At 37.2% G+C, this 13,327-nt stretch overlaps 1 protein-coding gene across 3 annotated transcripts in view; it reads left to right on the top strand.

Moving 5' to 3' along the window:
- Window positions 1-440: 440 nt before the first annotated feature.
- TBC1D15 (TBC1 domain family member 15) overlaps window positions 441-13,327 on the top strand; it is a 69,502-nt gene continuing 56,615 nt past the window's right edge. The window contains exon 1 of one of the 3 annotated variants that reach the window (XM_046013160.1): window positions 441-514. In XM_046013160.1, coding sequence (XP_045869116.1) covers window positions 488-514 — 27 coding nt within the window. In that variant the 5' untranslated portion in view covers window positions 441-487. Of the gene's footprint in view, window positions 515-966; window positions 1,141-13,327 lie in introns of those variants that run through there. The other 2 variants (XM_046013159.1, XM_046013162.1) reach the window with 2 other exon arrangements.

The raw sequence follows: 13,327 nt of genomic DNA, 5'->3' as shown, positions 1-13,327 counted from the left end.
GGTAAAGTCTCCGTGTGGGTGCTCAAATAGAGGGCTGGGATTCCTTTTACCTTCTCCATAGTCTTAAACCGATTTTCAAATGAGAAACAGAGGCTGAAGGTGTGACTTACCTATAGCTACAAAGCCAGGACCACTTTTATTGGTTCCTAATATATGTTCTTCCCACCGTACCAAACAGAAATGGCCCGTGAGCGTCTCAAAATCTCGTCCCCAGGAAAACACAACGCAAATACGCTTTAACTCAGCCTCCCTCCACGGGAAAACTTGGCGCATGCGAGGTATGCACCAGAGACTCCCTAGCGCCCTGAGTTCCACTCCACTACGCATGCGTTAGGCTATTCCTGTCCTCCTTCTCTTCGCTCTGCGCAGTTCCCGCCACCCCCCGCCCCTTTTCCGCCCGGATATCAGCCTAGTTTTGGCGGATGTTGCTGTGAATCCCAGAGACACGTGAGGCGCTGCTACGTCATCACAGGCACGCGAAGGAAACATGGCGGCGGGTGTTGTGAGCGGGAAGGTAAGTAACGGCCCCGGCGAACGTACCTGCTTTTCTCTGGGATAGGGGTGCTTTTGCTGCTTGGAGGCCGGTCGGGGAGGGACGTGAAGGCCATTCTGTATCAAGAACAGCTGTGGCGGATGTAAGAGAAGAAGACTTGGTCGTGTCACCTGTTGTCTGGAGATTGCCGGCTCAGTCTGGGAATTAAAGACCGGCTCCTGCTCCAAGACCAGCTAGGCCTCGGCGCTGTTCTGCTCTGCACTGCCCCGCAGCAGGGGGGTCTTTATTTTTTATTGCTTTTTCTAAGAGACAGGTTGCCTAGTTCCTTTCCTTCTGTGGTTCATTTTTCCCTGAATTTGGTTCTTTAGATCTACTCTGACTCCAGCGTCTTTTTTTCTTTCCCTTTGAGGCGTTAATCTAACTTGCCTGTCTTTCTCTGCATCACTTTGGTGAAGGTATCTTTGTCCTCTTTGGAAGGAGCTGAAAACAGGTGCTGTGCAGCTGAGCACTTAGAAGAAAAGAGTGTTTTGGATTCATTTTACCAGCCTGCCGAGTTGGCTGGTGCTTGTGAGCAGCAGGGCATGTTTCCACTCAGGGAGCAGGAGATTTACACCATCCCACGCTTGTCTAAGAAGGCGTTAGTTAAGGTATTTATTTCTTAGAGGTCTTTATGATGTTCTCTTGGGGAGTATCTGTGATGCTGTCATAACTTCCTCCTAGTTCGTTAGGAACTAGGATTACGTGCGGGGGAGATTTCGTTGTATATTGCCTATATACGTTCCGAGGGCACATCTTAATGTGTGTTATATAGGACTATCATCACATGCCACAGGCAGCGTTTCCTAGTACGGGAGTGTTTCGTAAACAGTTGGGTCTGGTGATGACTCATGGAAAACTAATGACTACATATTTACTTGTCACTGATAGCTTCCTCTGTGCTCCGAGTTTTGGTTATTTTCTCTATGCTGCCCTCCTTAATGCACTTTGAATTATTTGACGTTTGTGGTTTGGTGTATGGACCGCTAGACTTGGCGGCAGAATAACACATATGGTCTTGGTTTTGCTGTTACTTTGAAGTGTGACCTTGGGAAACTGAGCAAGTGTGACTTCTCTGTCCTTCATAAAATTTTTTTCTCCAGAATAGTGGTGGTGCCAATTATTATTTTTTGTATTGGGGTTGTTAGGATTGCATGAAATAATACAAACATTAAGAAAGTTTTCATACTTCTACATATTTGCTGTTTTAAATGATAGATTGGTCATAGTTTTTTGGATTATTCGTGCTCTTTGATTGTCTTAGTTTTTAAGTCTTCATAATGGATGCTGATTTTCTGTTTGACTTATTACATATTTGAAAGTTACCCTGCTTGATTTTCTGCCTGGACTGATCCAATTTAGGTCTCTCTAAGGAGGGATCCTTTCCATTTGAGATACGCTTTCCTCTTTCAGGTGTGGGCTGTTTTTGAGAGAATCCTTGAGATGATGAAGCCCAGTTGTGAAATATAAGACTTTTTTCACCCTTTCCTTCCACTCTCTTTCATAATCTGACATTTAAAAATATATATATATGTATATATATATATATATATATATATTTATTTTAGAGGTAGCATGCATAGGGGGAGGGGGAGGACGAGAGGGAGAGAGAGAATCTCAGGCAGGCTCCCAGCTGTGCATAGATTCCACACAGGGCTTGATGCCATGTCTCAGATCAGGACGCGAGTCAGTATCAAGAGTTACATGCTTAGCTGTGTGAACCACCCAGGTGCCCCCATAATCTGACTTCTTAAAATTAGTCTTTTATTAGATAACTGTGTTTCATCATCTCATTTATTCCCAGTCATTGTAAATTGACACCCGTTACCATTATACCACCTAAACTGTTTTCCTATGCCAAAAGCTGCCCCTTTCCCAAATAATACTATCATGACCTGCAAAACTCATTTATTCTTCCCTCAGTAAGTTCAGATCTAGTTTAATGGTATCATCATTCAGTGTTTGCGTGTAAAACAAACTTGGAGACATCCATTTCAATAAAAATTTATAAACAGCCAAGTCCTACCAGTTCACCTCAAAGAACTTTCTTAAATTTCTTCATACTTTTCATTCTTTGTGTTTAGTACATTTAGTCTGTGATTAGTCTTGCGTTCTTAGCTGATTTTTCTGATTTGTTGCAGTTTCTCTCTCAGTGTCCCCTCTCTCACTACCACTGGATGGTTTTTGGTTTTTTGGTGATGAACATATCTGATTGCCTCTTCTTTTAAAAAAACAAAATCTGGGGTGCCTGGGTATCTTGGTTGATTAAGTATCTGATTATTAATTTGGCTCCGGTGGTGATCTCAGGATCATGTCGTGGAGCCCTGTTGGCTCTGCACTCAGCATGGAGTCTGCTTCCGATTTTTTCTCTCCCCCCTGCCCTTTCTCCACTTGTGCATGCTCGCTCTCTTCTCAAAATAAATAAAATTAAAGAAAAAATTCTTTATTTTTTTACTGTCATCATTAGAATAATATTACAGGCTGCTTAACATGGCATTAAAGGCCATATTTCCTTTCTGGCTTTATCCTTCTCTTCCCTCCTTTCCAGTTTTGTTTTTTTGGGAAAGGGGAATAGGGAAAAATACATAGATGTGAGAGAGTGAGTGTGTGTATGTGTATGCATGTGTATTTCTTTGTCTCCACACCCTTCCCACCCAAAGGTTCAGCTAAGACCTATCTAGCTTAGAAACCTAGATCAGTGGATGTTAACCAAGGCTCACAAGAACCACATGTGGTACTTTTAAAAAATGCTGATGCTGGTGGATAGAATCAGTGTTGAGATCTGGGACGTAGAGTAATTTTTCTAACAATTCTGTTTTGCCTTCTTTGAATTTTGAGTGTAGGAAGTAATGGAGGAGTTGATCTCTGTCATATGGAGAAGCAGTGTAAGGTAACAGTTAAAAGAGTTTGGATTCTGGATCCAAACCAGTTTCAAAATTAACTTCACTCTTATTGGTGACTTCCAATTACTTAATATTTCTGTGCTTCAGTCTCCTCATTTGTATTATGGGGATCGTATAGTACCTACTTTATGAGATTGTGAAGAGAATAAGTAAATAGAACAAAGCCTGGCATGTGGTAGGTGCTGTGTAGGTGTTACTCATAATCTCGGTTTCTCTGCAAGTCACTGTTAAATGGTTTTGGTATGGATATAAACTTCATTTGAAGTCAGTTCTAGCTCTAATTCTTACTGTTACTTTAGGAATTGAAAAATACCTTGTTTTAGAAATCATGTAGTTTTGATGAATGAAAAATCATCACAGCTGGGCAGTGGTTAAGGAGATGGAACTTGATGGATTCAAATTCTGACTCCGCTGCTTTATGGCTGTATACTTTGGGCACATTTCTTAACTTCCTTGTGCCCAGTTTTCTCATTTGTAAATGAGGGATAATTATATTTCCATCATGGAATTGTAAAGAGGATTTGTAAATGAGTTAACTGTAAATGTAAATTGTAAATGAGTTAATATTTGCAAAGCATTCAGAACAGTGCCTGGTGTCAACTAAGTGCCCAGTAAACGTGAGCTGCTGCTATTACTAAGGAAAATCTTTCAGACTTCTTAAACATTATAAGGTTATTATTGGTTAGAACGTAGTTGAATGTTTATTTTTGCTGCCATTTTCCACAGATTTAAGCTGCTCACATATATAAAAGCAGTATAGTTATGTAAAATAAATTAGAAAAAAAGTAAAAGGAAAGTAGGGGTAAAAAAGGTAAATGGTACTGGAAGTACATTTATTAAATAAACTGTATGCTTTAATGGGCCACAGTTCAGCTCTAAGTTTTTTACCAGCCTAAGAGGGTAACCTGATCCATTATAAGGATTATAGGACCCACACTCAAATAAAACCCAAAAGCAAAACCCCAGAAAACTAGTTTCTGAAGGGTAGACCAGAGAATAAAGTCTTCTGTAGGTTCTTTATACTATATAATACAATGTACTTATGTGGCATAGTGCATCTTTTTCTTTTTTTTTTTTAAAGAGATTTATTTATTTGAGGAAGAGGGGAGAGTGTGAGAGAGTTTTAGGGAGGGGCAGAGGGGGAGAGAATCTCAAGCCGACTCTATGATGAATGCACAGCCTGATGTGGGACTCCATTCCATGGCCCCTGAGATGATGATGACCTGAGCAGAAACCAGAAGTTGGCTGCTCAACCGACTGCACCACTAGGTGCCCCTATATCCTTTCGGTAAGAAAAAGGACCCTCTAATACCTGTAGTATGCTGCTCGTTTTATGCCAGCGGGTAGTTCAGTAAATACAGGGTACCAATTTGATGCCCTCAGTTCTCTGATGATTTGACTTAATGAAGGGTAGGTTTTTGTTAGCATATTTATGCAAACATAAATATGTTTTGCATAAATACTTTTCTTAGCAGAACTTTTGAAAGTAGAAAGTAGGTTTGAGTTGATTATAAACCCTGATTAGTTCTTAAGTTCAGCATTTTTTTTTTTTAACTGTCTGTAGAACAGTATTTTAACAGTCAACCAGAGAAAGTGACATTCTATTGTGAATATTGTGGGGAGTTATTGGGACACTGCCTGTATAGATGATCTTTTGTCTTCTATAACTGGTGGACAGATTTGAGTTGAATTACTTTAATAATTTAACAGAATGAGTTGAATTTACCTATTACAGAAAAGGCAGGAAAAAGGAGATAGCCTGAAGTAGGTTTTGGCCTTAGACCCACTGCTCTGATTGTCAGTTTACTCTCATTCATTTATTCAGCAAATATTTATTAAGCATCTGATTTGTTCCAGGCACTGTATTAGGCTTTGGGTGTATATTAGATAGCCCTTACCTTCTATCTTAAAGACAAGTTCTTTAGAGGGAAAATAGTAACATCCACATCTTTGCCTTGTCTAAATAAGAAACGCAAAATGAATTTCAAGTCCTTGAAGTAGGTGCTATTTTTCCTGACTGTATTCTGAAGACCAGTAAACTGACTCATTATGAGGGCAGGGCCTGATGTGTTTCACCTGCATCTAGACAAAATTCTGGCACATAGTATGTATTCAGTGAGTACGAATGAGCAAGAAGATAGAGAAAATGAGTGGGGACTGGAGTGGGAGAGAGGAATCACTAAGAGTGCTCTTGTTTTGGAGTTAAAAAATCCTATTTTAGTACCCTTGGGTTTCACTCTGTTTTTACAGTGTTTGTTTTAGAATTTAGTTCTATTGAAAAAAAAAAACATGAAACAATTGGGAAATCAGCTGTTACTTTTTAAGAATTTGTTTTGATGGCATTCTTAGTAGGAATACATTTTGTAACTTAGATTTAGTCCCTTCTAATTCCCTTTAGATATGCTTATAGTTCTGTGAAACCCTTCTGCTTAAGAATGGAAAGAATATTCTAGTATCTAGATTTTCCTGGAGAACTTTTCTTTTCCTAGACTAGATCTTATATCATGGTAGTGTATTCCTGGTGTAAAATACAAAATGAGTAGGTCGTCTTTTTTTTTTTTTTTTTTTTTAAGATTTTGTTTATCAGTCAGAGAGAGAGGGGACGTGCACAAATAGGGGCAGCTGCAGGCAGAGGACCAAGTGGGCTTCCTGCTGAGCAAGAAGCCTGATGCAGGAGTCTCTCGCAGGACCCTGGGATCATGACCTGAGCCAAAGGCAGACATTTCACCCAGCCACCCAGATGTCCCTTTTCTGGCATTCTTTAGCAGACATTTAAGTACCTATTGTTTGTTCTTTGGATACTGAGTGGATAAGCATGACTTTATTTTTGACACAGTACAGTAGTTTGCAAATTTAACAAGTTTATGAATTAATAAAAACATGACTTTTATTGGGGAAAGAATTAAAATGTTAGGTCTTTGGTGGGACGTAGCTGCTGGAATTAAATGAAAAATTATGACCCAGCTTTTTTATTTTTACTTTTTGGTGGAGGGTAATCCTTATGAGATCTTTTTACTGTCTCAGTGTGGAATACTAAAATGTATATGCAGTCCTTACTATAAGAGAAGTAATTCATTTAGTCCTCCTCGTACCTCCCTAGGCTGCTAAATTATTCCTGCCCTCTTGTCTGACATTGTTTGGCATACTGTTGCCCTTAAGAAGCAATAATAGTTCTGCTGCCTGCCCTTTGAGACTTGTAACATCCTTAATATTTCAACATCTCTATATCTTTGCTCTCAGAATTTCTGTGACTTGTTACTCTTAAAACCATTTATGTTCTACATTTCTTTAGCTCCTCAGTCATTACTGATTGACTTGTCCAAATAAAACTCACTGTTTACTTTTTTCCTTCTGTATTCCCTATCTCAGTAAATAACCTCATCCACTGTTTGTCCCTGATTTCTCTTCTCTTCCTCTCCCACATCTAATCAGTCCTGAAGTCCTATCATTTTGACCTTCTAAATATTTTTCTGAGCCTCTGCCTTTCTTCATCCCCACTGCCACTGCTGTTCTTGCCACTGTGAATCTCTTCCTCCCTGGATTACTGCAGCTGTTCATTCTTGGCTCTGCAGCTGGTGTGTGTGTGCTTAGAAAAGGCAAGTCTGACCATGGCATTCTCCTGCTAGAACTTTTTAATGGCTTTCTAGTGGCAAATTCCAAACTTAAGGACAAATTCCAGACTCCCAAATTCTTGAGCATGGTTTATAAAACTCTGTGATCTCATATGGTCTCTACTCTTGTCTCTAAGCTCTTTAACCTCTACTCTCTGGTCTGGATGCTAGCCATGCACTAAACTACTGTTGCCTGTGTAGAACATACACTCTTTGCCAAGAGCATCAACCCTTTTCTAGTTAAAATTGTCACTCTCAAAAAAAAAAAAATTGTCACTCTCCAGGTCTCAGCTTATTTGTCCCTCTAGTTAAGTCTTTCTGATTTCTTATCTTGCTGAGTCCTTAGGTCTAGATTAGATATCATTTTTTTAGGTCCTACTCTGGTAGCCTATTCATGTTTGTATCACATATTGTAATTATTTGTTTTCTTATTCTAATCCCCTCTTAGATTGTAAGTGCTATGAAGTCAGTGACTGAATCTTACATATTTATTCTAGAAACATGCTCTGTGCCTGGCACATTGTATGCATTCATTATATATTTTTTGGAGGAGTAACTGAAGATGATTTCTTATTCAGGAGCCTGTGCATACTTCCATCACACTCTGCTGTGACCATTTATTTACTGGTTTACATGACATGAGTAGTTTAGGCAGATACTTTTTGTTATCTGTGTGGTTTTGGTGTGTGTTTTTCCACCAAAATCTTTTTTCCCAACATTTAGTTGAAGCTCAGTAAATGTGTTGAGTGTATGAGTAAAGAACTTCTAAATCAGGTTAGGTGGAGTGGAGGTGGTAGAAATAGTTCATACGGGCTGTTGCTCTTTTGAAGGATTTAGAAGTTATTTGCAGAGAGACTGTGTAATGAAGAGAACAGAGAGCACACATAAAAAGGCACAGGCTTTGAGGGAACAGGTAACTTAAGAGTGGCCCTAAGCAGGAAGTTTGTATGTATTGGGGAGTGTCAGGTGTTGATTAGCTGCAGAAAAATATAGTCAGAAGGATTTTTAAGCTCAGGCATGACATAGTCAGATGTACATTTTATAAAGACTAATTTTGGCAGTGTTTTCACATTATACACTTTACCAAATTATTGGAAGTAGGTTATTAATTTCTAGGTATGTGGGAGTGTTCTGAAGATATTTTAATCACTGATTTATAATTTAATTCTGTTATTGTCACGTAATATACTTGAACTCTTAAATTTACTGAGATGGCCCAAAGTATGATCTTTCTTGGTAAGTGTTTTGTGTACACTTGAAAAGAATGTGTATTCTGTTGTTGGGTAGAGTGTTTTGTAAGTGCCAGTCAGGTCAAGTTGTTTGATAGTGTTATTCAAGTCTTACATTGAGACTGGTTTCTTAACTGTTTTAGGAGTTATTGAAAGAGGTGTGTTGAAATCTGACTCTAATTGTGGAATTGTTTATTTGTGAAATTCTATCAGTTTATGTTTAAAATTTTTGAAATTCTGTTATTAGGTGCATAAACATTCAGGTTTGTTAGATTGTCTTGATCTCAATTGATCTTGATCTCAAAAAGTAGTCTATTGACTACTTTTTTATCATTGTGAAATTATCCTTGTACCTGCTAATATTTCTTTTGCTATGAAATTTACTTTGTCTGATATTAATAAAGCCATTCTAGCTTTCTTTTCATTGTGTTCGTGTGATACATGTTTCTACCTTTTTTTAAAGCCTGTTTGTCTCTATATTTAAAATACTTTTAGGTAACATAGAGTTTGGTCTTATTTTCTATCCAGTCTGGCAACCTCTTTTTGGTTGGAGTCTTTACATGATTTACATTTAATGAAGTTACTGATGTGGTTAGATTTAAATCTGTCATTTTGCTATTTGTTTTCTATTTGTCTTCTATTTGTCCCATATTTGTTTCATTTTCTATTTCTGCCTTCTTTGTGGTTAACAAAGTAGTTTTAATTATTTTGTGTTTACTTCCTTTGTTGACTTATTAGCTATATCTCTTAGTGATTGCTTTAGGGCTTATAGTATATATCTTTTACTTTAACTTACCTTAACTTTTACATCTTTAACACTTATCTTTAAGAGTTCTACTACTTGGTGTAAAGTATAAGAACTTAAAATAATATGCTTCCATATCTCTTCTCCTGAACTTCCCAGCTCTGTGTCCTCAGCTCCAGGAGACTGCTGGGTATCTGTTGGGTTTTCTCTCTCTTTGCCAGCTAGAAACTCTCAAGACAGTAAGCTCTGGCAGTTGTATGGCTCACCTCATTTGTTTCCTTTGAGCAGTCATTGTCTTTTATTACCTGATTAAAAAAAACATTGTTTCATAGGTTTGGCTGGCTTGCTTCCTTTTTTTTTGTTTTCTGATGAGAGGGTAAATCCAGTCTCTTTCACTCTATCTTATATATTATATTATATATAAAATATATTACATATATAATATATATATAAATATATATATTATATATTAAAGCCCCTATATTATAGAGTGGTTTTTTTTCCTCTCTTTTTGGTGGGATTAATTCCTACTTCTATATATGTTTTTTTCTCAATCTCAGGCTGAGCATTTGACTGTGTTCCAAATTTGTTTCCTTGATTGTTAGGAACTCTGAGATGATCTTTTTCTTCCAGAGATTTTTTCGGTTTGTTTTTGTTTTGTTTTTAAAGACTTATTTATTTGAGAGCGAGCGAGCGTGGGAGGGCACACACATGACCTGCGGGGAAGGGCAGAGGAAGAGGGAGAAGCAGACTCCTTTCTGAGCAGGAAGCCGGACATGGGGCTCTATTCCAGGACCCTGAGATCATGACCTGGGTGAAGGCAGACTTTTAACTGACTGCTACCCAGGCACCCCTCTTCCATAGTTTTTATAATAACCATTTCGTTCTTGCTATTCTGTACTGGTTTTCTTTTGCTGTGTGTTTTCTGAGAGGTGATGTTGTCAACAAGACATTTAAGAATATCAGGTCCTAAGTATTTAGAAAATGTCAGTAGATATTTGGGTGGTTGAAGGTCATAATCACTTCTATAGAGTGGGTTATGCCAGTTTGTAATTTATATCAAAGTACATTTTTTCACCATTTCATTGATAGTTTGTGTATCATCTCTGTAATGATAACATTTTTCCCCCTCCTCTGCTTCCTTTTATTTTGCTGGTATTCTTAGTGATAGGTGGTGCTATGCCCTCAAATCTGCTTGATGTATCCTTCGGTTTAGTTTCTCAGTGTATGTCCTTTCATTGTTGAATTCATGTCATGATTTCCCTCTGACAGTATTCCTTCACTGCTTGTGAGATTTGGCTTAAATTGTTTTTAAAACTACACATTTTCCTTTTATTACCAATGATTTTTAGCATTTTGGTTGTAAAACAAAATGTATGTACAGAAAATGGCACATCTATAACTTCATACAGCAAACATCCTTGTAACCACTGCTTCAGTCAAGAAATAGACCTTAACAGCCCCTCCAGGAGACCTTCCGTGTACCCTTTCCCCCCAGGTTAACCACTGTCATAACTTTTGTAGTACTTATTTTCTTGCATTTTGTAATTGGTACTAGCATTTTTAAAATACTGCTGTCTTGTCTTTTTTTGCTTGTATTTAAATTCTTCTTTTCTGTCCCCTACTTAGTATTACTGGATACTTCTTTCAGTTCTTTTTCTCTCGGTCTTGCACGTTTTGTCTTTTATGGTTTTTGATATTTATTTTTCTTTGATAGTTTGTTTATTCTCTTGTTTCATTTTAAATTCCTCAGCAGACACAGTATTTGATTTCGAGAAATTGAACCATAGAGGAATCATGGTCCTAAAACCAAAACCCCAAATCCTGATTTTGACAACTATATATCCTGTTGTATACAGTTTTCATACTTCATTTTCCCTGCCAAATAAATTGGAAGATGAAGTGAAAACACCATTTATATCTTCATTAGAGATGTATTGCAGATATATTTTTGCCATATAATTTGTCCTGTTGTAGAATATCATAAATTAGTAAGTTATTAGGCTTGGAGACTCTGATACAGACTTTATATAGTATCTCAGATATGTGTGCTAGAGAAATGATTAGGCTGTTATATTTTTACATTCAGTGCCTGTGTCCTTAGGGCAGCAATCATGGGATATCTTTACTGCCTGTACATTGTGTTCCTATTAGGGATGCTCGGTGCAGGTAACTGAGAGTTTCTCTTTGAAAGGAGGCTTAAACATGCTGTGCATCTCTAGTAGCACAGACTTTTGTCTCAGTCTTTTTCTTCTCCTGGCTTTCCATTTGCCAGCTTCCCGTGCTTGCTTTGGCAGCACATATACCATTTGCCAAGTTCCTGACGTTAGTTTTCATTGCCTTTTACTTCATTGGAATGTGATTTTTTTCTTGTTTTTCTTTCTGACTTAAGTTTGTTTTCCTATAAAGTGTAAAAATTCTTCATCTTCTTTCAAATCTTAAGTAGTAGAAAGAGAGCCATTGCTGGTGTCCTTTCTTTACTTTCTGTGGCACAGAGGACCTACTCATGTTCACAGCTTTGGAATTGCTGACTTCTTCAGATTGGAGTATGAGCATTTAGTATACTGGAATAATTTTGTCGATGTCTTTATATTATGTGCCTTATGTTGATTGGCTTGTTATTGTATATCCTTTGATCAAATGAAACTTGTCAGAGCGAATCTTTGGATCTCAGCCCCAGACTAGTGTAAGAACCTTGATCAAATCACTTAACTTCCCTTGCATTTTTTTCTCAGTTACAAAGTGGGGATGGTAACACATATCTAATTGTGTTACAACATCACATGTGATAACATACAAATGCTGTGTAAAGTAATGCTTAATAGAAACATTATGTGCTGATAATAGAATTTTAACTTCTCTTTTTATTTGGCATTAGAGATTATGAAGAAACCCCGAGGAAAGAAATTGGAAGCCTGTTTTACTAAATGTATTGCTTCAGATGAAATGCATGATATCATAATTATCCCCTGTAGCAAAATAATTTTTCGTATCAAACAAGCTTGGAGATAGCTTTTCAAATTCTAATTATTACTATTGATGGAGATAGGAAGCAGAATGTCCTATGGCAGAGATACTCCTCAGGAATCAATTCACTTATAGAGTCTAATGAAGAAGAAATACTGTTTTTATATTGTGTAAGATCAGAATTTTAGTTGTCCTTCTGTTTTTGCGTTTTGAGCTATTGAAGGTAGTTGATACCTGTAGAGTAGTGTTTTATTAGGCACATGTACCCAGAAGCTGGAGTGATGAGCAGATATATGCTGTAAAAAAAAAATAAATAAATAAAATAAAATCACTCCCGCAAAAGTAGAGTGAAGTACTATATTAAAATGAGTGATTCAAACCAAGATGATATAAAGGGGAGTACTAAGCTTTTTATGTTTAATATTTAGAAATATAGATGGGAGAAAACCGAAGATTTTTGTTTGAAGACCATATTATTAAATAGTTAGCTGCTGCATTGGTTTATAAATTAAAAACATTTAAAAATTGTTTTTAGTCCTAAGCAGCATTATTTTCTACATCTGTGTCTAATTTCAGAAACTGCTTTCCTCTAGGGAAGCCATGTGGAATTTCTTTTGGTAGGTTCTTTAGGCAGTAACAGTTGAAATTTAATGGATAAAGGCATTGGGAAATCTCCACTCCTTCCTTTGGTATGCATATGGTCTTGAGTAAAGTCACTGAACAGCTTTGTGTCACGGTTTATTCTTCTGTAAGATAGAGATGGAAATAAGGTCTATTTCTGACACATTCATTTTGGTTCTGAGGATTAAAAGAGATGGAAATGCTTTGAAAACAATAAATAGTTAAAACTGTTATTCAGTTGTTTCCTATTTGAAATAAATTATGTACTGATGCAACTAGTTTGGTCTCTTTAAATCTCATAAGACTTCATAAAGTTTAGGAACTCAGGAAGGTAAGTTTATTAATTTCATTCTATTTCTGGCAGAATTAGTAATTTGTATTGGTTAACATCACACCCTTCAAATTAGAAAGCTGAACATGACTGCTTTCTAAAGACAGTACCTAAGTCTGGGTTCGGAGTGGTGGATTTTTAGGCATGTAATTTGTGCTAAAGAGTTAAGGAACACAGAACCCAGAATGAGTGCAACTTGGATTTTTTGTAAGATGCCTGGTACTTAAATGCTTTTAAAATATTTTCTCAGCTGAATTACTTAGGAAACTCAACTTATTCTTTCTTTTTTTTTTTTTTTAAAGATTTTATTTATTTATTTGACAGACAGAGATCACAAGTAGGCTGAGAGGCAGGCAGAGAGAGAGGAGGAAACAGGCTCCCCGCCGAGCAA

Source organism: Meles meles, chromosome 7 (assembly GCF_922984935.1).
Source record: "Meles meles chromosome 7, mMelMel3.1 paternal haplotype, whole genome shotgun sequence".
In the NCBI taxonomy this organism is placed as follows: Eukaryota; Metazoa; Chordata; class Mammalia; order Carnivora; family Mustelidae; genus Meles; species Meles meles.
The sequence above is the reverse complement of the archived record's forward strand: the minus strand, read 5'-3'. Positions and strand labels throughout refer to the sequence as shown.